The following is a 26,595-nucleotide window of genomic DNA, read 5'->3' as shown; positions in this document are numbered from 1 at the left end:
CATGGTTGGCTCAGGCTCAGGGGGAGCAGAACAGACTCAGGAAATGGTTCAGACATGGTTGGCTCACACTCAGGGGGAGAATATTCTTCAAATAATGCATTGTTGGCATTATGGTTAGAAGTTGTTGATAAAGTCTTGGTCTAGATATTTCATCACTATGTCATGTATCTCTTTTATGATGTCAAGGTCATGTAACGGCCTATGTTGGTTTCCCCACTATGCCTGGGATGAATGATGAAATGTTCATGTATTATCATGTATCTTCACATGGTTAGGTGGATGAGTCAATATTGGTATATCCCCACTAGGTTGGGTGATGAATGTATGTTGAGTTTTTTGGTGATAGGAAGGTCTTCTATGATGTATAAGTCTTTGTTCTTCTTGAAGAACATCTTTTGCAGATCTTGCTTACAGTCAAGGGAGAATGAACAGCGCAATTCAGCAAGAGCAGGATGGATAGATTGGTACACTTTGGCATACACAAAGGGGGAGCACATTTGGAGATTTCAGCAGGTACTTAGGGGGAGTATGGACAGCAGAAGGTATACCAAAGAAGAGAATATCTTGGTCCACCCTTTGCCCTTGATGTCAAAGGGGGAGAGTGACTTGGTGTGGTGGTTGCCATCAAGTCCAAAGGGGGAGATTGTTGGCATTATGATTCAAGTGTTGTCCTTGATGGCAACTCACTCAGAGGTTGGTACAGATGCTCAGAAGTTGGTACAGGTGATGGCAACTTAATCAGAAGACAGATTCTAGTACAGCTTGCCAAGGAAGTTCATACACGCAGGTTTGTTAAGCCCAAGTCGCGTGTACACGCAGGTTGAGTTCAGAAAAAGCGCGTGTATTTGGAAAAGTACCTTTGGTCCATGGCGGTTAGTCCTTGGAAGTTGTGCCTATGGTTTCGGACCATTGTGTCTCGACGGGCGTGTCGATCCCTAGTTTTGAAGTTGATGGTATTGTGTTTCTATGGTTTTGGCTCTTGGTATTGAACAAGGCCTAAGGCTATATAAGGAGAAGATCACTAGGCAAAGTTGTGTGGATGGTGTGTCTGACGCAGTGAGAAGATCTGGTAGTACTGGTTATCTGTTCGGGACGCTTGGCAAGAGTCGGATCTGACAGCGAAGGCAGAAGTAATCATTTCTAGATCTGCACGCGGGTTGCCTTTGGAGAAAGCGCGTATACACGCGGTTTTGGTACAGTGAAGTAGCGTATACATGATAAGGGTTGATATTTCAGGTTGTTGCTGATTCTGGTGGTTGTTGCAGAGTTCTAGATTCTGGTTTGGGTTCTGTGTTCTTGATGACAGGGTTTCAGTGATTCGGTATTGGGTTGTTTAATTAATTATGATGCAAGTATAAGTTGATGATTGTATTGCGGTAATGTTTGCTTTGTACTCTTGGATCCAGTCTGAAAATTGATGAAACGTGGTCCCTGAAGGTTGTAGGGTCAGCACCTACGTACTAGTAAATGGATCAGCTAGTACAAGAGCTGAGGGGGTTGTAGCTCCCTTCCAGAAGTAGTTGGAAAACGAAAGAGAGGGTTGTAGCCCTCTGCAGGTTGTAGCCTGCATACTGGTAAAGGACTGCACCAGTATATTGTAAAAGAAGTTTCTCATTAAAGAAGAAAGAGACGAATTGCAGCAGGTGGTTTTCACCCACATTGGGTTTCCACCTTATATCATGGTATTCATGTGTGTGGCTCTTGTGTGATGTTCTGTTCTGTTATACTGCACCTGTTTACTGTTAAATTGCTTAATAATGTTCTGATGCATTTACTGAAGATAAGATTAACTGAATCATAAGATATCTGCATATACGCTAGTTGCTTTAGACACAGTCGCGTGTACACGCGGATTCACTTAACTGAAGTCGCGTATATGTTTCTGAGTATGAAATTGAAAAGGTTTTATTGATCTGATAATACTGATTCACCCCCCCTCTCAGTATTATTTCCAACACATTTCTCCAGCGGAGTCTTTATTATGAGGATTATGTGGAGTCGCCAGGTGGATAAATCAAACTTTGAAGGGTCTGATCTCTGTCCACCAACACAGACCAGATCTAAAAATGAAGATAGTCCTGAAGAAAAAGGGAAATCTCCTTCAGGAATCAAAATATTTTGAGATTTTTGTGATTGTTTGATTTTATTTTTTTTGGATTTTTCAAAACAAGTTTAAGACTTATTCAAAAGGAAAATTGATAAAAAATGGGGATTTACAGCTATAAACAAATGATTCGTCCCCAGTGGAGTCGCCATTATGTTAACACTCAGGTTGTTCCCTTTGACTCCTAAGGGAATACGACCGAGGTAACCACAAACCAATCTTTGGACTGCAGGTCCTAGCCTACCAGCAGTCAGAGGGGGCTCTCTCTTTAGGATTTAGCTTTGTTTAAAGGATGATTTTAGGCTAGATATGATGCATGAGTTTGGTTTAAGTTTGGTGGGATGGTTGATCTATTCAAACAGAGTTGGCATGAAAAGTGTAAGAAGTTCAAACCATTGGGCATGGAGTCTATGAATGTGAACTTGATGGATGTGTTTTCCTTGGAAGAAGAGGAGAATATGGAGCAGGATAACTACACATGGCACAATGATTAATTGCTGGAACAAGGATGAAATGGAGGTCAGGGGATGAGAGGCAGTTAAGGATCTCTCATCTAGCCAAAGAGGGAAAGTGGATGAAAACTATGTAGGAGCAATAAAGGATTCCTAAACAGCATTCATATAATGAAGGAAATAGCTTAAACATGATCAATTAAGCATACATATTCATCACTAATTTGGAGGAAAACATAGAAAAGTTACAAGAATTGAGGACAGAGGGCATGAAAACCATTTCTGAACTATTCCTTCTTCCTGCAACTTAGATCATGATATATAGATGATACAGATACATATAAACTGATAAATAGAGGGAGGAAAGACTTATTGGACCATGAGCAAGCACGAGAATTCCATATCAAGTTCTTCAGCCATTGAAAGCACAACCAACCAGTTCAGATGCAAATATTCCAGCGATCTTTGATTACAGAAGTTCTCAACATTTACAGCGCAAGAGTATAGAATGATAAATACAACCAACCAACCCTTTTCATAATACAGAGGGAGGCTTTTATAGAGAAAATAACTAAAAATATCTAGAACAGCAGATCTGAGACAGATCTGAAGAAATAAATGCTTCTAACCTAACATCTGTTGAAAATAAATGAAAGAATGTCTATCTAACAGCTGCGCTGGGGCAGCAGCCTCAAGAATGAATAAATATTGGTCCTTTGCTGCAATGCGCTGGAAATTTGCTATAACTGTGCCTTGAGAATTGCAGCGCTGCTCTCAAATGTGGCTTTATACACTATTTCTGCAATAACTATGCCTTTAAAACTTTTATCAGCACCTCTCAAGCGGTTCTACTGCTGCAAAGTGGCTTTAATGTGCCTTAACTGTGATATAAGGGCCTTTATGGCTTCACCGCTTTCTTTGACTTTGCTTGGGGGGATCTTTAATGTTCTCCAACTTCGGGCTGCTGATATTTTGATCTGATACTCTTTCCCGCTTCCTCTGATACACTTTGTCACTGAATCGGGCCACTTTCTGCCTCTAAAGCACTTCAAACTATCAAATCGCCCCTTTGTCCTTTAACTGATACACTTTAATGTCAAAATTTCCCTTTTCTAGCCGTTGTTCGGCCAAAAGAACCGTTGCCACACTGTCTGTTGGTTTCTGGAGGCCTTTGGAAGAGTTTTGGTGCCTGGCCGACTCAAAACTACCTTTACAACTAATAAACTGCAAACTGGCGGAATAAATGGAGGCCGAGAGCTTGCTGATGTTGAAAATCATGCATTTTGGAGCAAATCTAGGCCAAAGCGATCGAAAATGGTTGAGGAAAGTCATGTCTCCCTTATAGCTGTGGCGGGCTCGGGCGCCGCATATAAAACAATGAAAATGACCATTTTTCTTTAAAACAGGCGGAAAGCCTGAAAACATGAAAATTCATTGAAATTTTAGCGCTGGCGGGCACTGTTCAAAACATCAAATCATGGCCATTGGATCTGGCGTGGGCAGATCCAACGGCCCTGGATCAGTCGGCGTATCGCCAGTCGGAGGGACCGGGGGTGCGGCCCTTTATTATTAGAGTGACGCGATATATGAAATGATATGTGATATATAAAACAAATGCGATATGGAAACATTTGCGATACAACATAAATGTCGCATCGGTGGATGGGGCGGGGTGTAACATATATGATATGCGATGTATGGCAAAACGCCGATCCACCGATATGTGATCGGCGATACACATTTCGTTGTTGAACCCATCGTTACTATGAAACAAAGCCATCACTTATTACTGCCCGACCTCCGACAACAATATCACGTCGGAGGGAGGGCCATGCATTCAGAGGAGTCTAGAAACATATGTTTGCCCCCTCTCGATAGCGATATCGCATCGGAGGGGGTCCCAAAGGAAACTTTTTGAATCGGAGCAAGGCTTTTGCGCTAAAGGTAAGTTTTGTGAAGTCGGAGGGGGGTTTCTTCATGGAAAGGAGGGCTTTTATGATTCAGAAAAGGGTCTTTATGGCCTTTGAATGATTCTTTGGGTGTTTTAAAAGGTTTTTACGGTCCAAAAGAGGGGTTTATGCCTTTGAAAAGGCAAAACAAGGCAAAAGATGGTTTTTTATACATATGAAGGGAATTGTATGCTTTGTGAAGGAGTCCCAAAGCATTTGGGAGGTTTTATGCAGTGATGAAGGGTTTTATGCATTGGAAGGAGTCCAAAATGCATTAGAACATGGTTTGAGGGGGGAAATGAGTTCTCTTGCTAAGTTTCATGTAAACTTAGCAATTCCCAAGTGTACTTATGTTTATTTTTCAACCAGGGGGAGGGGATAAGTATATAGGGGAGTTATTAACATAGTTTTAGTTGGGGGACGGGAGATAGATAGGGAGTTACATAATAAAGTTAGTAGTTAATATGAAATGTGATGAGAGAGCGCTAAGTATGTAAATCTTAGGCTATTAAGGGGGAAAATGACTCATAGAGGAAGTATGAACATTCCTTGAGTAAAGCAGATCTTTACCAAGGCAAATGATATGGAAAATGATGAAACTAAGAGGTATCAAGCAGATCTTGACCTCTTTAGGGAAGTTAGTGAGTGATTTGGGGAAAGAGGAAGAAGGGGAAGTTAGACATGCCTCGCTTGAAGTCCTTCAAATGGAAAACTGCCTCAAACTTGTGATATGAATAGATATGACACTTGAAAATATGAAATGGATCACAAGCCATGATTCTGCAACCACAAAGCTACCTACCTGGCCTACTCACCTAGTATTTTCTCATCTTTTTGGTTTGGGTGCACTTGAACTAGCATACCCAGCTTTTCACTCTTTTCTTCTTGCTGTCCTCCTATCTGCATCTACACTTATTGCATCCAGGGGCTCAGATTAAGATGTTGAGCACCCTTGTTTATCTACCTATCTATAAATCTGCCATGATTAAGTTGTTTGGATAGATAATGACTCTCTATATTCTACAACAGGAAACTGAAACCTAGGGAGACCAAGATTAAGCTGTTTGGCCCTCCCTTAAATGAAACTTCATCAAAAATGGATCAACTCATCAAAAATGGAACACAGCAGTGGCACTTAGACTAGCACACTCTCATGGACACTTCCTTGGCCTCTGTAGCAAATATGGAACATTGCAGCATGCAAAGTATGACATATTTGGCATGTAAAAATGTCGATCATGAAAGATGAATACCTGTTGCAGCAGGAGGCTGACACCAACCACATTCGTGTGCATAATGTCTTCCATGTTTATTTACTTAAGAAATACATTTGTGATCCTAAACACGTAATCAATTGGCAAAACATTCAGGTAAAATATTTGAGAAAATTTCTTTTTAAATGCAAATTTATTAAAGAAAAAAATTGATGACTTAAGTCGTTTTGTTGCCATGGAGGTTGAGCCAGAAGGCGAGTTCTTGGTCGAGCCTTTGGGTATATCAGATCAGAGAGAAGTAACACTGTAGAAATGAGTTATCATCCAGGTTAAAGTGCAATGGCAGCACTTTTGGCCTGAAGAGGCCAGTTGGGAAGATGAGCAGGTTATGAAGGAGACCTTTCCAAAAATTTTTTTTAGAAGGAAAACATCGGGACGATGTTACATATTAGGAGGGGAAGATGTGATATCCTGAGACTATGTAAATATTTTAATTACTGCACTTTGGACAACTATTTATTTTCTTAATTTTTACTATTTTGGAAGTTATTTTTTTTTTAATAAAGACAATAGTTATCATAGTATGTAAGAAAGATTACCAAATCCTCTCTTAACAAAAAGAAAAATAGTAGGGATATTTTCTTCCTCTATAACAAAGAACTGTTATGATAGGCACTGATTAAAAGTAGTTTATTGAGCAAACCTTTTGGAAAACTCAGAACATGAAGGCAAGTTTTCAAACCGTGGATATGCCTAGAACCAAAACTTTAGAGTATGGGTCAGGAAAAGCGGTATGCAGTCTCACCACAAAATATTTAGGAATCAGCGAGTAGTCGAAAGGAAAAAACATAGATTTCAACTCATCTCTTAAAAAAAGAAAACTCAAACAATACCTAATATAGAATTTTTGTAATCTATTCAAGGCGTTAAGTTCATTAGTACAAAATAGAAAAAATAAGAGGCCTTATTCTAAGCTACAAACCCTTGCGGTTGGGGGAAACAGGGTGTTTGTAGAACTTTTGAAATAGTTAAATACACTACCAATCAAACATAGAAATACAAGCCGAAGTCCATCATAAACAGAGGAATAAATTCCAGAGAGAAAAAAAGTAATAAAGATGAAGTTTGTATTCAAGAAATTCTTAAAGATGTAAATAAGATTACATATAATTCATGCAACAGTCTCAACACCATTCCATCCAGGGTTTGAATCGCTTCCCCCTTCGCGTTAATTAAAAATACACAAATAACTAAGCCGGTCAAAGCCGGGTTAACCTGGCAACATGTTCATGGCCCAAAGGCCTTAGAAACTTAACACGAAATTCAAAATCACAGAGGTTAATCCATATCGCAATCATGGCAAAGAGAATGTGCCATGCTCTCTATGGAACCACAATCTTAAACTTCTAAATCAAGCGAGAACTCTTGCATACCCAGAATATTAATAAACTAGTTCCCAATTCGAACCGAGGGCCACACAACAGGCTTGAACCACTGGTTGTCCATTGCATAGACTCTACAAAACCCTCCACCCCGACTGGGATGAAAAAGGAAAGATTAATAACTTGCTCAACAAATGTAACAACAGGAAAAAAAATGAATCCACAAGCAAAAATCTCCATTAAAATTACCTAGATGGCTCGAATGGGTGAGTCATTTGTAGATACATTCTCACCATGTATGCTAGTAGAATCCTTATTGGAACCTCAAATTGAATGTATCCCTAACAATGAACACAGGTAGTAAGAAAAGAAACTTTGAGCCCAATAAAAACTCTAGCGGAGGGTTCTCAAATTGTGAATGCAAAACATCTCATAAGGTACTAGTAGCAAGAACCAAAACGGAAGAATGAAGGGCGAACATACCCATTTGAAGGTTAGACGAACCAAGAAACCCTTCCTCCATCCGATCTAGTGGAGAAACTGATGTCGTTGATCCAGACAGAATTCCAAGGTTACAATGAACGAGGTACTACAGTGATAACTCCAACAAGGCGTCACATCCACCTAGGCCAAGCAACGATCAACGAGAGTTAATGCAGGGTGGTGTGAACCATAAGGTAAACATTAATTTCCGGATGGAACCGGACCTCCATCTACGGCAAACAATAAATCCCATGCTATTGGGTATTGAATGCCTTCTAAGAGACAGTATTTAATGCACTCCAAGAGATTGACGGGACAGCCCTGGTCGATTCCTCCGCCTCCGCTTCCGCCTTGATCGCCACCGCCACCACCATTCCATAAGAACGCATGCGGAGGCATGCGTAACACAAGACGCGAGCTCCATCGATGTTAAATACTGTATACGAAATGAAATACTGTATACGAAATGAAGACATCAGGTGGAATCAGTATTGTACGCATTAATACCATTTATTTATATTCAAATTCAAATTCGAAATTTGAACTTTGAACTTGTAAACCCGCCCCGCCCCGCCCAAATTCAAAATTTGAACTTATAAACCAGTAGCGACGACAAACGTGGGTCAGAGGCATTCAGGCCTTTCTGGAACCTTCAATGAACCTTCAAGGCACCCCCCGGTTTCCCTTTTCTATAAGGGGGAGGAGGAGGGGCGAAAGGCTCTGTAGCTTTATCTTTTACAGAAATGGGCGTTGCACAGGTTTGTGATTCTCCTTCTGGTTGTGTTTTTGGGATGTTCCTTTTGCCACTGCATTCGGTCTCACTGTCCTCAAGATCTTCTCAACGTCGAAGCCTCTCAAGATGACTTCAATTGAGTCGATTTACAGCGGGTTTGCAATTTTTGTATTGCTTTTCTGTTTCAGTATTGGTTCTCTGTTATGTTTCAGTACAGGTTGTGATTCTCCTTCTGGTTGTGTTTTTGGGATGTTCCTTTTGCCACTGCATTCGGTCTCACTGTCCTCAAGATCCTCTCAACGTCGAAGCCTCTCAAGATGACTTCAATTGAGTCGATTTACAGCGCGTTTGCAATTTTTGTATTGCTTTTCTGTTTCAGTATTGGTTCTCTGTTATTGGGCCCAATACAGTATTGATCTAAGAGCTTAACATTATTGGGTTTCTTCTTAATATAAAGTTCTTTATATGTCGTGAAAGTGCCTGAGATCGAACCTCTGTCGACATGACCGAGTTGTGACCTGTAGGAACCTTATTTGTTAGTTAGAGGCTGCCTTCTTTCCTAGCTAGGTCTCAATACTTTTAAATAAATAAGGTTCAAACTCGATTTGTGCTCAGAGGCTTCCGTGGAGTATTAAATTGACAAGTTATGGTCCCATGAATATTCTATTTTGCAGAGAAAATGTCATGAAATCAATTACCAAGGAAATTTCTTCGTGAGACATTTCACATTCATACAATCTAATCCAATCAGCTTCGTTTGCTAGTTCGGTTACTCTTTGGTGGGAAGGAACAAACATAACCATGACTGAAACTCATGTGATTACAGGGGTAGGCTTCGGTGGGAAGCAACAGACATAACCGTATCATCGACGGAGAGAGTTATAATTTTGTAACTTTAATTTTAACATACCAACAAGTCAAAGTGTAGAGATTCTCTTGGTGTTCAATAATGCATATTTACATTGGAATTGTAATATGTAAATAAAGAACATAGATTTTTGAATGCAAATGTGACTCATAGTGTAGAGCCTTATAGAGAAAACTAGGTTATCAAGACTGAAACATCTCACTTTTGTCAAGAAAATTTTACACTAAAAAAAATTCGCAATTTCAAAATATACAAATTAAAATAAAAGACATCTATTAATAATTAAAATAATTGATTATATTTTTTATTTTTAAGATTTTTTTCCTCTACAAATATATTAATGGTTAGGAATTTTAAATTAATTTTTGTTTATTAAAATTTATATGGGATATTCAATTTTAATGGTTATGAATTTTAAATTAATTTATGTTTACTAAAATTTGTATGGGATATTCCATTTTAATGGTCAAGAATTTTAATTTAATTTATGTTTACTAAAATTTATATGGGATATTCAATTTTAATGGTTAGGAATTTTAAAATAATTTATGTTTACTAAAATTCATATAGGATATTCAATTTTAATGGTTAGGAATTTTAAATTAATTTATGTTCCCTAAAATTTATATAGGATATTCAATTTTAAGAAAGTAAGAAATTAGTTAGAATTTTTTATTTTTTATTATTTTTATATTCAATAGAAATCAGATTTTTTTTTAGATTACTAGAATGTCATTCATCAAAACCTCAACACTGTCCATAGTATGACAAATATTTTGAAAATTAGATGGAATGTGAGTTTAAGATAGACAATCTAAGAGAGTGATTTTCATCTTCAACCATCTTAGGATCACACAGGTGGCATTCATCCCATGGTGTTTGCGGAATTGACCAATGCCCACTTTCACTATAAAGCTCATGAGAATTAGATCTAATCTTTGCAACATTGATTTTCTTAACACTTATCCACACAAAGAAATTTTTGTTTTCAAGATTGGGGTTGATCACTTCCTTATAATATCTTAGTTTCCTTTTTTCGCTCTAGCTCTTTACCTCCTTACATTTTCTCTTTAAATTTGGAACTAATAATATTTTTAATCTACAAGATGATCTCTTTTATTCACCGATGGTCTAGCCATGACTGTGCCTTATGCCACCCTCGCTTTAGTCAAAGTTGGGTGTTTTGGTTAGAGTTAGAAGCATTTTTATGAAACCCCTTGGCATCCATGTTGTATAACTTCTTCTTCTTCTACATAACATATCTATTCATAACCATGCTTTCAATGTGGGGAAGACTTGCTTCAATCATGAGGATATAGTAGGGAGTATTTCGTTAAATATTGAGGTGGTAGGCTATACATTGTTTTATGATTTGTTGAATCTTCCCCCACGATTCTCTGGATAAGTTGTGATCCAAACCTCCATCCACATAAAAAAATAGGAGTGACAAGAGTCTTAAAGAGGAGCCTCCTTTTATCCCAAATCCAAAGGCTTGTCATCTTACAACTGTCTTCAACCCAATAGTAAGCTTTCCAACATCCATTTTTCCTTTTCTCAATGTTATAATTCCAGTTGAGCTAATGATGGATGTCAATTCCCAGATATTTGTATGGAGTTGTTGTCATAAATTAAATCATCATAAGTGATCTTTTCAAAACTTTATATTATTTATTCTATGAAGGAATTAAAAAAATACATTTTACAACTAATAGTAAAGATTTTATAAATCTAACCCAGATGCAGGTGACAACCATGATAGTTATGACGATTAGATGGTCTGGCGGCGAGGGGACTGGACACATGGCCGCTTGCGTTCCCTCCCATGCCAGCCTGCAACAAATTCACGGCGGCCTGCAAATTGCATTAAATGGGTACTCTGGCCGAGAACTACCCATTATTCGCACAGCTATGGATGCCCCAAAATTTATTCATGCTCCCAACCCCCCCCCCCCCCTGCCATATGCCCTCCTCAAGCAGTGCAACCCTGTTCTCGAACTGTTACTGGAAGCTGATGCTAGTTGCTCAGTTGTGTAGACCTTGGTAACAGGAATCATTTCTCCCAAACAAGGCTCTGCAATTTGACTCCAGCTTAGAACTCCCTCTCTCATCCTCTGCCCAACCATTCAGCCAATTTCTCCATTGATAGCGATGCTTCGAACATTTCCATGGCTCGCATCTGTCACCAAATGCATAGCAGAAGAGGAGGTAGCCGTGGTGGTGGCGTCCGCACTCCTATAACGCCTAGCCCAGACTCTGCTTCCGCCTCCCCTTCCCCTAACATCCATAATCCTTCTCGCACCTTCCTGGGTAGGTACCCTAATACCCGCAGTGGTCGAGGACACGCTCTGCTCCAGGGGGCTAGTCAGAGAAACGCTGCCATCCATACAGCCTCCTTTCCCCTCCCCCCTAACCCTGCTCCTCACTCAACTCAATTTCGGTTTCGCAGCACCCTGAATCGGCCCACTAGCTTAGGAGCGTTCGCGACCTTGGTAAGCAACCGCTGGAAGAGGGGGTTACCACCCTACTTGGCAAGGAGATGGGTGGCAGTCAACATGCTGCAGAAGGTAGAATTGAACACACACAGACTCTAGGAAGCCGAATGGGAGTCACGTTCCACCTGCATGTAGCTGCTGGCAGCTCTGCTGGCCTTCCTCCTGCTCATGGACTTCTCGCTGGCGTGTCAACAGAGGAGGATGACTGGTACCAATACGCATGTCACATCGAGGAGGAGCCGGCCCCAGACGACTTATAGAAGTGACACTTGGCAGCCAGGTGTTGCCTCCTACGAGCTGGGTGTTTATTCTGCTGCTTGGTTATTTTTTGAAAATTTTTTATTATGTTTGAACTTTCCTGGTCATCTTCTACCATGATTGAAGCTTTTTGGTTTAAAATTGATAACCCATGTGTGGGTTCTTTTTTCCTTAATGGATTGGTTTCCCCATCGATGGGGCAGTCAGGTTCTTTCTGATAACGGATGTTCAGTACTGCTGAGGCTTGAGCCTCATTGTAATTATATTTTTGTTTCATATTAATAGAATAGCTTTACTTAGAAAAAAAAAAAATTATAAATCTATAATAAGTATCATAAAGAAAAAAAATATAAGACATTTGGGAAAGGATAGAATGTTTAGCTTAGTCTCTACACTTGGGTTTGAATTAAAGATCAATAGAAAGTATAAAGGGTTTTATACTCTTTGCCAAATTGTAATAAGGAAAGAGTTGAACTCTATACAATAATTATTCTTAACTTGGAGAAACCTGGACCTTAGTGTGGAATATGCAGTGACCTAGAACTCCTACACAATGTCCTAACAATTATAATGTTTCATCAATGAAGAAGAGGATGATCTCCTCTAGTTCACAAATACCTTGTGTGGATATGAATGTAGACTCGGTTATAACTCTATCGCCTTTGAAATATTTGACGAGTCCTCATGTTAGTGATGGAAAGAACTTTAGAATTATGGATGCCCTATTAAAGCTAAAATATTTATGTGGCTTTTGCTTAAAAATAGAAACCTAACATATTCAAAAGATAAACTTTGAGGGCCCTAGAAGATGTAGCTTACGTGAATAATATATTGAAACAAGCATACATCACACCCTTTTTTGTCCCTTTAAAAACTGGGTTGATCGAAATTGAAGGAATTACAAGGTTGAAATGAATTACAAGGAGACTCAATAAAAAAGACCTTAAGGAATTGGCATAAGGACAATAAAAACTTTTAAAACCTTTCCCCTCAACAAATCATGGGGAGTCTAGATTGCAAGAAGACCAAAAATATTTGAATGTAGGGAGATAGTCTTCCCTTTAAATGTGTAACCCAATTCTTGAATATGATTAGCAAATTTCGTCAATTCTGACAAGTCCCTCAGTGTGCTCAGAATTCAAACATGATTATTGATACCTAGATCCAGTTCTAATAATTTTCTAATTAAAGTTATTGTGAGATGTTTCTTTGGGATACATAGCACATGATATTTATGAATAAATGTTTTTGAAGAGAAAATGTAGTCCATAATTAGGTCGGTTCAAAATATTAATGCATTATCCCATGGATGCATCCAAAAAAACATCTCATCTAGACTTAAAGCCCTTAGGCCCTTTTTCATAGAGCATCTTAGGGAGGTAAACACACAGGGAAGTAAGGCGAGTAATTTTCCTTTACCCATAGAGTAGTAAGGGAAGTGATTTTCCTTTCTCAAAATCATACCCTTACCTTAATTGTCAAACAACAAGACTAAAATTATAACACTAAAATTGCAACTACTACTTGCTATTGAGAGATGAGTCACTTATGTTCATGTCCTACATAATTTTCTCCTTGTGACTCAATGGGTGAATGGAGATGCCGATCATATAAATTTTTTGTTACAACCCCTCTATTAACACATCAAAATATTGCGATCTTACATTACTTACATCGCTTTTTCTCATGTCTATAAGAAAAATAACAAGAAAGTTGATATGTTACCCATGGATAGCCTTGAATTGCAAGAAGGAATTAGGGACATCACATAATCAGAAAGGGGGCATGTTTCCTTTTATCTTCATGATCCTCAGTTTTAAAAATATGTCTAGGAAACATTTATGAAACACTCCTTCTTGGTGATAACCTATACATTTTTAGGGTGTTTTAGGAAACAAATGTTGGTTTATGAAGTTTGTTTATGAATTTTGTTTGAATAACGATGTTTATATTATTTAGATTATGATTGTATAAAGGGTGTTATTTAATTCCCCTTAGCCATAAAAAAAAGGAATACATTCCTAGGTACATATATATTTTGGTCTCTTGACTTTTTGATCCAAGAAGGATAATGTAAACACCTTTGTAGTATCATCCTCATGTAATTTTGTTAATATAATTAAGCCCATAGGCATGTCTATTGAAGGGCTTTCAAAATTTTAATTTAACAATCAAAATTTTAAAAAAAGTCATATGAACTTGAGTTATGGGATTTTGGGTATGCCATATTAGTAAGTAAGCCATGATATTATAACAAAGACTATTTTCATGTTAAGCGTCCTTATGGTGAAGTGATGGTGAATCTCACGATTAAGAATTCTTAATTAATAATAATAGTAATTTGAAATAGTTATAATTTATGTTGTAAATAAAAATTGGTAATGGCTAATAAAATTGATCACAATTTTTATGATTTTTCTAATTTTAACAATAAAAAAAAATATTTTGGGAATTATAAAACATTTACTAATTCATATAACTTAATTCATATAACTATACTAATTATAATATTTTTAAAAATTACAATAATACAATTATATAACTATAATTATAATTCATATATATAAATATAAATATATAATATTAATCAATAAACAATAATCTGAGATATATATTTCTCAAACAAAAAAAACTTATTTTTATTATATCTTTTAATTTTATGATATATTTAATTATTTTAAATAAAAGAGAAAATAAAAATAAAGAACACATTTAAGTAGTCGATGCGAAAACAACTTATAATAATAAATAATCACGTAAATATTTATATTTTTGGTAAGTTTAAAGTACGACAAAAACAAAGTAAGGAAAGGTTGAAAAAAAAATATATATATATATATATATATATTTACCTTAAATTGGATTTTTATATTGAAATTTTTTTGCTTTTATAATAATTATTAAATATATAAATTTAAAAAAATATTTAATAGAAATAGCATTTACAATCAAAAATAAATTTAATTATAGTATTAAAATAGTTTATTGTAAGTAACGGTAAATAATTGTTAAATTCAATATTAATTGCTATTATCATTAATTTACGAAACAAAATAAATGGTTAAAATTATATATATTATAATAATTATTATAATTAAAAAAAAGTCATATGAACTTGAGTTATAGGATTTTGGGTATGCCGTATTAGTAAGTAAGTCATGATATTATAACAAAGGCTATTTTTATGTTGAAAGTCTTTATGGTAAAGTGATGGTGAATCTCACGATTTAGAATTCTTAATTAATAATAATAGTTGACAATTTTGTGCTTTTATAATAATTATTAAATATAGAAATTTTAAAAAATATTTAATAAAAATTACATTTACGATTAAAAATAAATTTAAATATAGTATTAAAATAGTTTATTGAAATTAATGGTAAATAATTGTTAAATTCATTATTAATTAAATTAATACTAATTGAATATTATAAAGTAAATTAACCAAAACATAATAATTATGTATTAATAAAATGGAAAAACGTAATAATTATCTATAAATGATAGACTAATGTAAAGAATTATTATTATATATTTACTTTCAATATTAAAATTAATTTTGAAGTTACATATTTATTCATGTTATAATAAATTAATATTAAATAAAATATTAATCTATATTTTAATAATCAAGAAGCTGAAGTAATTTAATACTATATTTACTAAATATTTAACTAGAATTTATATAATTTATTAGATTTAGACTAGGTGCATATATATATATATTTTTTCTTTATTATATAAAATTTTAATTTTTGATATATAATTTTTGTAATTTTAATTTTTTTATAACTTAAAGTTTTAAGGAAATATTTTTTATATTGTTTTTTTAGTTAAAGTTATCATTTGTTTTATTGAAAGAATAAATATTATTAAGTATCTCATGTAGAAGAAGAAGTTATTTAATATGAACGTCACTAGGTTTCCCAAAATTGCTTCTAACCCTAATCAAAACACTCACTTTAGGCTTAAGTGCGTCTAATATTGTCTCAACCATTGGGGGATAAAGGAGGAGATCATGTTGAAGAATAAGGATAATATTTAAAAAATTATTACTTCCAAATTTAAGGATAAGTTGTGTAGCTACCAAGAGTTAGAAGGAAAAATGAAACTATGATTTTATAAGGAGGTGATCAATCCCAATTTTTAAAACCAAAATTATCTATCTTTCTTTAGTAGTATCAATAAGAAAATTAAAATTTTTAAGACAAGAACTAATTCTCATGAGCTTCACAATGATGCGACCAGATGAAGGAGTCTATCACCTATGATATATTAAGAGGGTTGAGGATGAAAGAATTTTATCTTGGATGGTAAAACTTTTATTCACATCCATTCTAAATTTCGAAATATATGTCATATTGCCAACCATCTTGACTCACTATGGTGATCTACTTTTGTCACTTCTTTTCCAACATAGGAAAAAATATTAAAAAATCTCAATTAATCTCTTACCTTGCTAATTTTTAATAGAGCATATTGATTATAGTAAATGTCCTTCATCACCATTATCATAAACATTACTATGAATAAAAATAATTAGTATATATATATATTCAGTTTAGTTTAAGTGGTGAGCTGAAATAATTGTTATATTTTTCAAATAAATTTAAATTTTATAAAATAATACATAAAAATTTATAAAAAAAAAATCTATATAATATTCCTAATTTAAATAAATATATAACAAGTTCTTGGCATGTTATTAACAATTTCACTCTTGTATTCAAGTTGAGAGGAAAACTAATTCCTAACCCATTTTTTCTTTAAATAATCCTTAATATGAAACATTTTATAAAAATATTTATAGGAATATATTATATTATATATTTTTATTCAATACGGTGAATAAACTATTAACGTAAAATATTATCCTAATAAAATAACAAATATAATTGAAAATTATATATGTATAACATTTTTTTAATTAGTAAAATATTAATAACGTATTCATTAATATGTAAATTAATAATAAAAATGTTGATTCAAATTTTCATGTATTTTTTAATACCATTATAAAAGCGTTATAGAGTAGTTAATATTTGTTGGTTAGTTTAAATATGGTTAAATTAAAGTAAAAATATTGAATTCAAGTTAGTGTTAAGGTTTAGAATCTAGTTACTTTAGGTTTTACTGTATGGTAAATTGAAGTATTTTGTTAATTATAATTTTACATTGTGGAAGTGGAGAATCTTATCCTATCTAGACACAATAATAATCTCTTATTGTACTCATAATGTTTTTCTTGAAAAAATTGTCTAGAAGATTTTACATTTTCCTTGTAAAGTATAGATAAATATATTTTAAAGGGTAATTTTTCTTGCTAGATATATTCTTGCAAGATAGGTTGAGAATATTCCTTAGAAAAAACCATAAATATTAAAAATAAATTTGCTTTATTTATTTAGTTGTTTATTATTTAAATTGATACTCATTTAAATTTATTGTTAATATCTTTTTATAGATTTCTTATTTTTTGTAAGCAAGTCAAGAATTTCATGTTAGCAAAAATGATACACATAATTTATAGAGCCATAATGTTGGTGAGACCAAGTTTGGGACCAACTACCCACCATGGAGAACTTGTAGATCCATGCTTGAAAGAAAGATTTGTTCCCAGACATTTCCAAAGATAATAGCACACATAACTAGATATGATAGCACATAACATCCTGAGAGGCTTTTCCTATCTAAGGGGGAAGCAGAGTCTGGGCTAGGCGTTGTAGGAGTGCGGACGCCACCACCACGGCTACCTCCTCTTCTGCTATGCATTTGGTGACAGATGCGAGCCATGGAAATGTTCGAAGCAGCGCTATCAATGGAGAAATTGGCTAAATGGTTGGGCAGAGGATGAGAGAGGGAGTTCTAAGCTGGAGTCAAATTGCAGAGCCTTGTTTGGGAGAAATGATTCCTGTTACCAAGGTCTACACAACTGAGCAACTAGCATCAGCTTCCAGTAACAGTTCGAGAACAGGGTTGCACTGCTTGAGGAGGGCATATGGCAGGGGGGGGGTTGGGAGCATGAATAAATTTTGGGGCATCCATAGCTGTGCGAATAATGGGTAGTTCTCGGCCAGAGTACCCATTTAATGCAATTTGCAGGCCGCCGTGAATTTGTTGCAGGCTGGCATGGGAGGGAACGCAAGTGGCCATGTGTCCAGTCCCCTCGCCGCCAGACCATCTAATCGTCATAACTATCATGGTTGTCACCTGCATCTGGGTTAGATTTATAAAATCTTTACTATTAGTTGTAAAATGTATTTTTTTAATTCCTTCATAGAATAAATAATATAAATTTTTGAAAAGATCACTTATGATGATTTAATTTATGACAACAACTCCTTCATACAAATATCTGGGAATTGACATCCATCATTAGCTCAACTGGAATTATAACATTGAGAAAAGGAAAAATGGATGTTGGAAAGCTTACTATTGGGTTGAAGACAGTTGTAAGATGACAAGCCTTTGGATTTGGGATAAAAGGAGGCTCCTCTTTAAGACTCTTGTCACTCCTATTTTTTTATGTGGATGGAGGTTTGGATCACAACTTATCCAGAGAATCGTGGGGGAAGATTCAACAAATCATAAAACAATGTATAGCCTACCACCTCAATATTTAACGAAATACTCCCTACTATATCCTCATGATTGAAGCAAGTCTTCCCCACATTGAAAGCATGGTTATGAATAGATATGTTATGTAGAAGAAGAAGAAGTTATACAACATGGATGCCAAGGGGTTTCATAAAAATGCTTCTAACTCTAACCAAAACACCCAACTTTGACTAAAGCGAGGGTGGCATAAGGCACAGTCATGGCTAGACCATCGGTGAATAAAAGAGATCATCTTGTAGATTAAAAATATTATTAGTTCCAAATTTAAAGAGAAAATGTAAGGAGGTAAAGAGCTAGAGCGAAAAAAGGAAACTAAGATATTATAAGGAAGTGATCAACCCCAATCTTGAAAACAAAAATTTCTTTGTGTGGATAAGTGTTAAGAAAATCAATGTTGCAAAGATTAGATCTAATTCTCATGAGCTTTATAGTGAAAGTGGGCATTGGTCAATTCCGCAAACACCATGGGATGAATGCCACCTGTGTGATCCTAAGATGGTTGAAGATGAAAATCACTCTCTTAGATTGTCTATCTTAAACTCACATTCCATCTAATTTTCAAAATATTTGTCATACTATGGACAGTGTTGAGGTTTTGATGAATGACATTCTAGTAATCTAAAAAAAAATCTGATTTCTATTGAATATAAAAATAATAAAAAATAAAAAATTCTAACTAATTTCTTACTTTCTTAAAATTGAATATCCTATATAAATTTTAGGGAACATAAATTAATTTAAAATTCCTAACCATTAAAATTGAATATCCTATATGAATTTTAGTAAACATAAATTATTTTAAAATTCCTAACCATTAAAATTGAATATCCCATATAAATTTTAGTAAACATAAATTAAATTAAAATTCCTGACCATTAAAATGGAATATCCCATACAAATTTTAGTAAACATAAATTAATTTAAAATTCCTAACCATTAAAATTGAATATCCCATATAAATTTTAATAAACAAAAATTAATTTAAAATTCCTAACCATTAATATATTTGTAGAGGAAAAAAATCTTAAAAATAAAAAATATAATCAATTATTTTAATTATTAATAGATGTCTTTTATTTTAATTTGTATATTTTGAAATTGCGAATTTTTTTTAGTGTAAAATTTTGTTTCAGTCTTGATAACCTAGTTTTCTCTATAAGGCTCTACACTATGAGTCACAGTTGCATTCAAAAATCTATGTTCTTTATTTACATATTACAATTCCAATGTAAATATGCATTATTGAACACCAAGAGAATCTCTACACTTTGTCTTGTTGGTATGTTAAAATTAAAGTTACAAAATTATAACTCTCTCCGTCGATGATACGGTTATGTCTGTTGCTTCCCACCGAAGCCTACCCCTATAATCACATGAGTTTCCGTCATGGTTATGTTTGTTCCTTCCCACCAAAGAGTAACCGAACTAGCAAACGAAGCTGATTCGATTAGATTGTATGAATGTGAAATGTCTCACGAAGAAATTTCCTTGGTAATTGATTTCATGACATTTTCTCTGCAAAATAGAATATTCATGGGACCATAACTTGTCAATTTAATACTCCACGGAAGCCTCTGAGCACAAATCGAGTTTGAACCTTATTTATTTAAAAGTATTGAGACCTAGCTAGGAAAGAAGGCAGCCTCTAACTAACAAATAAGGTTCCTACAGGTCACAACTCGGTCATGTCGACAGAGGTTCGATCTCAGGCACTTTCACGACATATAAAGAACTTTATATTAAGAAGAAACCCAATAATGTTAAGCTCTTAGATCAATACTGTATTGGGCCCAATAACAGAGAACCAATACTGAAACAGAAAAGCAATACAAAAATTGCAAACCCGCTGTAAATCGACTCAATTGAAGTCATCTTGAGAGGCTTCAACGTTGAGAGGATCTTGAGGACAGTGAGACCGAATGCAGTGGCAAAAGGAACATCCCGAAAACACAACCAGAAGGAGAATCACAACCTGTACTGAAACATAACAGAGAACCAATACTGAAACAGAAAAGCAATACAAAAATTGCAAACCCGTTGTAAATCGACTCAATTGAAGTCATCTTGAGAGGCTTCGACGTTGAGAAGATCTTGAGGACAGTGAGACCGAATGCAGTGGCAAAAGGAACATCCCAAAAACACAACCAGAAGGAGAATCACAACCTGTGCAACGCCCATTTCTGTAAAAGATAAAGCTACAGAGCCTTTCGCCCCTCCTCCTCCCCCTTATAGAAAAGGGAAACCGGGGGGTGCCTTGAAGGTTCATTGAAGGTTCCAGAAAGGCCTGAATGCCTCTGACCCACGTTTGTCGTCGCTACTGGTTTATAAGTTCAAATTTTGAATTTGGGCGGGGCGGGGCGGGGCGGGTTTACAAGTTCAAAGTTCAAATTTCGAATTTGAATTTGAATATAAATAAATGGTATTAATGCGTACAATACTGATTCCACCTGATGTCTTCATTTCGTATACAGTATTTAACATCGATGGAGCTCGCGTCTTGTGTTACGCATGCCTCCGCATGCGTTCTTATGGAATGGTGGTGGCGGTGGCGATCAAGGCGGAAGCGGAGGCGGAGGAATCGACCAGGGCTGTCCCGTCAATCTCTTGGAGTGCATTAAATACTGTCTCTTAGAGGGCATTCAATACCCAATAGCATGGGATTTATTGTTTGCCTCCATCTACGGAGGTGAAATCTTACAGTACACGTTCATTAATTTAGAAAATCGCGAAAGTAAAACAGGTGTACTCGGTAAGGTGAGCCATCACGAGTGACGGACATATGTACTCATCTCGCACTTATATCACGATGTAATTCGTAGTCTATAATTTAAGAGATAATCATAAGGTAAATTCGGATAACACTTCCTATCCATAATAAAGTTTCAATTACTTTGTTTGAGTGTAATAGATTACTATAGAATGATTATGTCTATATACCAAATAGAAATTCTAGTAGTTTGGGAAATAAGATAATTAATTTTTTTGTATTATTATATGTGTATATGCTTAGTAGATGAGTGACAATTTCCTAAGTGTTTTAGGTAATTTTATTTATTTATTTAGATTTGATAAAAAAATTATTAAAATTACAAATTTAAGTAGTAAACCACGTGTTGCAAATTTTTCAAAATATTAAATACTTTATTTCACCAAATTCGAACTTAAAAGCATCCATACATATAATATTTACACTACACCCAATCGTCAATATCTCATTTATATGAGATTTGGAATATGGGGTTCAAACTTCAAAGTCCACCCCGGCGGCTTGAAAGTTGAGATAAATATCAAATTTCAAAGGTGTCACGGTAACCCACATGGGTATAGATCTACCAACTCTAATTTGTGTGGACAATAATTTTTAAAATGATGAACTTTCCGTTCAGCCAATACTCGGCACTCATCTTTAAAATCGCATCTGACGGCCTCAACTTTAACACTCTCGTTTATCTATCGGTCTCCAGGTTTCACTGTGACTGCAACGAGAATGGGGATCGACATGAAGATGGAGAAAGATTTTCATATGAACTCTGGGCTTGGAGAATCCAGCTATGCTCAAAATTCCACTTTCCAGGTTTTGAATTTCGATCGATGGATCATTTTCTCTTTTTCATCTCTGTTAACTATACAATATTTCATTTAAATTTTAATATGCTTTGTCTCGCAATGCAGAAGAACGTATTACAAATTGTACAGCCTATGTTGGAAGAAGCCATTTTACCAATGAAGTTAACGGTGGAATGCAAGACATTTTGCATTGCAGACCTTGGTTGTTCTTCTGGACCCAATGCTCTCTTCGCCGTTGAAAATATAACAAAGACCCTCAAAGCCAAATGTCTATCTGCGGGCATAACTGTTCCGCAGTGCCAAGTATTCTTTAACGATCTTCCTGCTTCGGATTTCAATTCACTCTTTAGAATTTTGCCTCCTTTTTCTATAAATACTGATCACCAGAATGAAGAGGGTGCGGTAGATAGATGGTATTTCGCAGCAGGGATACCGGGTTCGTTCTACGGCAGGCTTTTTACACAAATATCCAAATTGCAATAATAATTTCTCATTTAAATTCAAACTCAGTCTTGTGGTATAAGATCTTGACGTCTTCTTATGATCATGATCAGGTTCCTCCTGAGATTTTGGAGAAAAATTCAGTGGCATGGAACAAGGGAAAAATCTTCTGCGAAGGGTCTCGAGCTGTTGGAGAAGCTTATTTTCGTCAATATCAGAGGGATTTTAACGCGTTTCTTAGAGCCCGAGCAGAGGAGTTGGTTCGTGGGGGCCGCATATTTTTGGTGTTAGCGGGCCGAACATCTCGCGATCCAAGCGATCACGGTTTCATCGCTTTCCCCTGGGAGACATCAGGAAGCAGTTTGAATGATTTGGTGTCTCAGGTATTTTTATATTATTGATTTTGCAGTTTGAATGCGTTTGATCTTGAATTCAAATGGCTAATAATAAGTTTAATATTTGTGCAGGGGGTGATCGAGCAGGAGAAAGTTGACTCGTTCAACATCCCCTTGTATGCTCCATGTCCAGAGGAAGTGAGCAGCGAAGTAACAAGAGAGGGTTCATTTGAAATACTAAGATTGGAGGTGTTAAGAAAATCAGAGAGATTTAGCGAGGAGGACATTGAAGCGATGACAGGGAGCTCAGCCTCTCTAAAGGATGCGTATGGAAGAAAACTTGCAAAGCAATTGAGAGCAGTGACTGAAAGCCTGATAAAACACCACTTCGGAGAAGAAATAATGGATGCGTTGTTCGAGAGATTCGGAGAAACAATGGGAGAGAGACTGAGCGAGCGCATGGAATATGCAAAGAAGGGAGGACATCTGGTCATAGTCCTCGAACGCAAATGAAAGCTCTAAATAGTTGGTGTTACAAATAAAGTCAGACTGCATTAATGTCTAATTGACACCCGCAAGGTAGTTAGAGTTCATCATGGCTTTTTTGGCAAATTTTACAGCAGTATTTTATGGAAGGGATACAACTTCATAGTTAGAGCAAATTTTGACTCTTTCGCTTTTTGGTACGGTAAATATTGGCAACAAAACCATGTCCAAATAGGCTTTTCTGGCAAATAGTATAGGGCAGTGGTTAATTATTATAACGTTAGTTAATTATTGATGGTATTTTGTGCTTGTTAAGTACTATAACATTATATTTTTTTAAATGGGAATGTGATCATATAATTTATGATTAAATTATTATTTTTACTCTTTAGAATGTATTTTTTCAAAAATATGAATCAAATTTATAGTTAAGAGAATATTTATCAAGTTTCAACATTACCCAATTTTAACCAAATCTTTATTCATTTTCAACAAAATTAAATTTAAAAGAAATGAAATAAACATAACCGACTTTGTCATAAAACCTTTAAGGACTAACTACATTGCATTGTTGACACTCTAACATAAAAGTATGGTATGGTTAATCTTAAAGAGATATTATAAAAAATAAAAATATTAAAATAGTTTAAAAAGTTTATATATTTATTTTCGATGCTCATGCATTTAAAATAAAATACTAAAAACTATACATTTCTCATCAAGTCTCTTTCTACATTATATGCGGTCATTTTGACTCAAAATTCTACACAATTTGACAGGGATAGTTACATGTTTCTTTAAAAATTATTGAAGAAAACTTTTAATAACTGCATATAATATTCATTACATTTTCATTGTTTTAAATCTTTAAAACTTCAAACAAAAATAAAGTTCACTAGTTTGTTCCAAAATACTTTTTTATACTCATTTACATTCTAGTTAGTTTTATTAACCGTTTAAAAATATTTAAATTACGAAATAATATAATTATTTTTACAATAATTTTTTAAAATTTAAAACTATAATTTAACTGTGTTTAATCAAATCTTTTATTTTAAAATTAAAAATGAGATATTTTATTACTGGTTTCTTTATTTTTCATAATTTATGTGTACAAGTTTTGTTTTTGTTTTTATTTATTTATTTTTTCTTTTAATTATAAATCTTATAATATATATCAACCTTCATTTTAGATAGTATTTAGAATAATATAAATTCATTAAAATGAAAGAGAAAAAAGAAAAGTGGAATATAAAATAGAATTAAATAAAATGATTGATAACAAATTTGAACTATTAGAATTGAAATTAAAGATTAAAATATAAGGATAAACAATTAACTATTGAAGAAATTTACAGCTTGAAATATGAAATTAAAGAGGTAAAAGAAAAACTAAATAACATATTAATTTTGAGTAGCATGGAGAATAAAAGAGATATCGAATCCATCAAGAGGAAATAATTAAGATAATTGAGTTGGAAGATGAGCATAATAAATGATTTTTGAATCTCATAATTGCTAGTGTAGAAAAGAAAAAAGATGGGGATTGATGCAGGAGCATGAGGAGTGAAGACAAAGGCTTCGAATTTATTCCAAAAATACAAAAAAAAAATTACAAGCAAAGGAGTGGGATACTTTAGCTGTGAATTTACAAAGTTTTCTAGATAGGATTTGAGCTAGGATTTAGGGCTTGAGTGATTTTATAATTAATTCAAGCTGTTTAGATTCAGTTGAGATTCTCAAGGAGAATATCAACCAGATTAGATATTTTCTAAGATTAGGCAGATTCAATGCATGTTAGAATGAAATGGTATTTATGTAAGTTCTGAATGAATGTAAAAGGATTTTGATTGATTTGGCTTGATTAGGCCGTATAAGATTAAATTACAAAAATAATATCTCTGTGTATTTGTGTATAATTGGTCAATCTCGGAGGCGTTGTATTCCTTAGGAATATCTCTGAGTTATATTGATTGACAATTTGATTCTTGAATTAGAGTATGCAAAACCTGTATTGTATCCCACAATCTTGTGTTTTCCATGTTTTGAAATAATTTGGTTATGTCCTAAAAACATCGGAGAATATGATTGGAGACAAGTTAAATGTAGCGAAGGTGTTAAGATCAACATAACAGAGAAGAGAAACCTGACAAAATCGTGTTAACCAAGGGAGCCTAGAACAATCCACTCTATAAATCCAATAGATCTAAAGATCATCGCGCGCCAATGAGCTCGTGCGTTAGTCAAGGAAGAAAAGAGGTTTTATCAGTGTAGTTGTTTATCGGATGGAGAAAAAGTGGTAAGTTGTCTTTTGGAATTCTAAGAGATTCCATTAATCAACCGACACGTAGTACTTGGGTAAAGAGGAAAAACCACTTTATCGGGTGGATAAACTTTGCGCAAGATCTCCATCCGGTATCGTTGTTAACCGTTGGATCAAGTGCGCTTTAATTAACAGTGGAGGATCGTCGATTAGTTTTGTTGATCAGTTAAACCAACAACCATCAGATTGAAAGGTAATATCAATGGTGGAGAGTTAACGCGATAACGTTTGGGAAAAAATGGACGTGATAAGGAATTAACCAAAAGTTTGAATTCCTTTTGGTTTTGTGGAACTTGAAAGGTTGTCATATTGCGGTAAAATTAAGCAGTTCTGCTAATTTAGCAGAATAGACAACTTTGGAGGTAGATGACTAATAATCCAAAGGAAATCCAAGAAGTAGTTCCACCTGAACTGGCAGAAATCGTTTCTGGATTTGAACGATTATCCATTACACCTGCACCTAGACCACCATTTGTGGTATCAGAGCAGCGTATTAACACTGATCAGAAAAAGAAATCCAACATGGCTTTCAGAGTTGGAAGAGGACGTGGTAGAAGAGGACGACCAGTTGCAAATGTTGAAGTGTTGGAAGCTATGCAACAGATGCAAGCTAGATTAGAAGCAATGGAAATGGGAAGAGATGCAAATGCTGGAGATGTTAGTGAACCTGAAGCTGAAGTTGCAGAAGAAGAAGAACCTGTAGAAGTCACTCCTGAAATGAGATTCTTTAAGTCAGTGTTGAGATCCACATCTAGACCCAGACTTGAGGTTTCAGTTTATACAGGAGGTTTAAACCCAGAGGAATTAATAGATTGGATTAATGACATGGATAAATTCTTTGATTATGAAGAAACAGAAGAAGGGAAGAGAGTGAAATTTGCTGTCACAAA

General features: G+C 34.8%; 1 protein-coding gene across 2 annotated transcripts; it reads left to right on the top strand.

The window, feature by feature from the left end:
* The first annotated feature begins 21,948 nt into the window (after window positions 1-21,948).
* LOC149233810 (putative methyltransferase TCM_000336) lies at window positions 21,949-23,670 on the top strand. 2 transcript variants are annotated; one of them, XM_089376815.1, is made up of 4 exons: window positions 21,949-22,127; window positions 22,226-22,585; window positions 22,627-22,944; window positions 23,029-23,670. In XM_089376815.1, exons 1-4 carry the CDS (start codon window positions 22,041-22,043, stop codon window positions 23,407-23,409), a joined length of 1,146 nt encoding a protein of 381 aa, XP_089232941.1. In that variant the 5' UTR covers window positions 21,949-22,040; the 3' UTR covers window positions 23,410-23,670. The 2 variants fall into 2 exon arrangements, with proteins under 2 accessions (XP_089232941.1, XP_089232940.1); XM_089376814.1 differs by having other exon boundaries at window positions 21,952-22,127; window positions 22,226-22,423; window positions 22,675-22,944.
* Window positions 23,671-26,595: the final 2,925 nt, after the last annotated feature.

Source organism: Pinus tabuliformis, chromosome J (assembly GCF_031772625.1).
Source record: "Pinus tabuliformis cultivar Carrire ecotype Pingquan chromosome J, CPIR1, whole genome shotgun sequence".
In the NCBI taxonomy this organism is placed as follows: Eukaryota; Viridiplantae; Streptophyta; class Pinopsida; order Pinales; family Pinaceae; genus Pinus; species Pinus tabuliformis.
This window is presented reverse-complemented; position numbering and strand designations above follow the sequence as displayed.

What these genes read in the sequence shown, in the direction of transcription:
- LOC149233810 (XM_089376815.1), top strand. Translation starts at nt 22,041, where the DNA reads ATGGGGATCGACATGAAGATGGAGAAAGATTTTCATATGAACTCTGGG. An exon ending in CTCAAAATTCCACTTTCCAG is followed by an intron (nt 22,128 to 22,225) that starts GTTTTGAATTTC and finishes CTCGCAATGCAG; the next exon opens with AAGAACGTATTACAAATTGT. An exon ending in TGAATGATTTGGTGTCTCAG is followed by an intron (nt 22,945 to 23,028) that starts GTATTTTTATAT and finishes ATATTTGTGCAG; the next exon opens with GGGGTGATCGAGCAGGAGAA.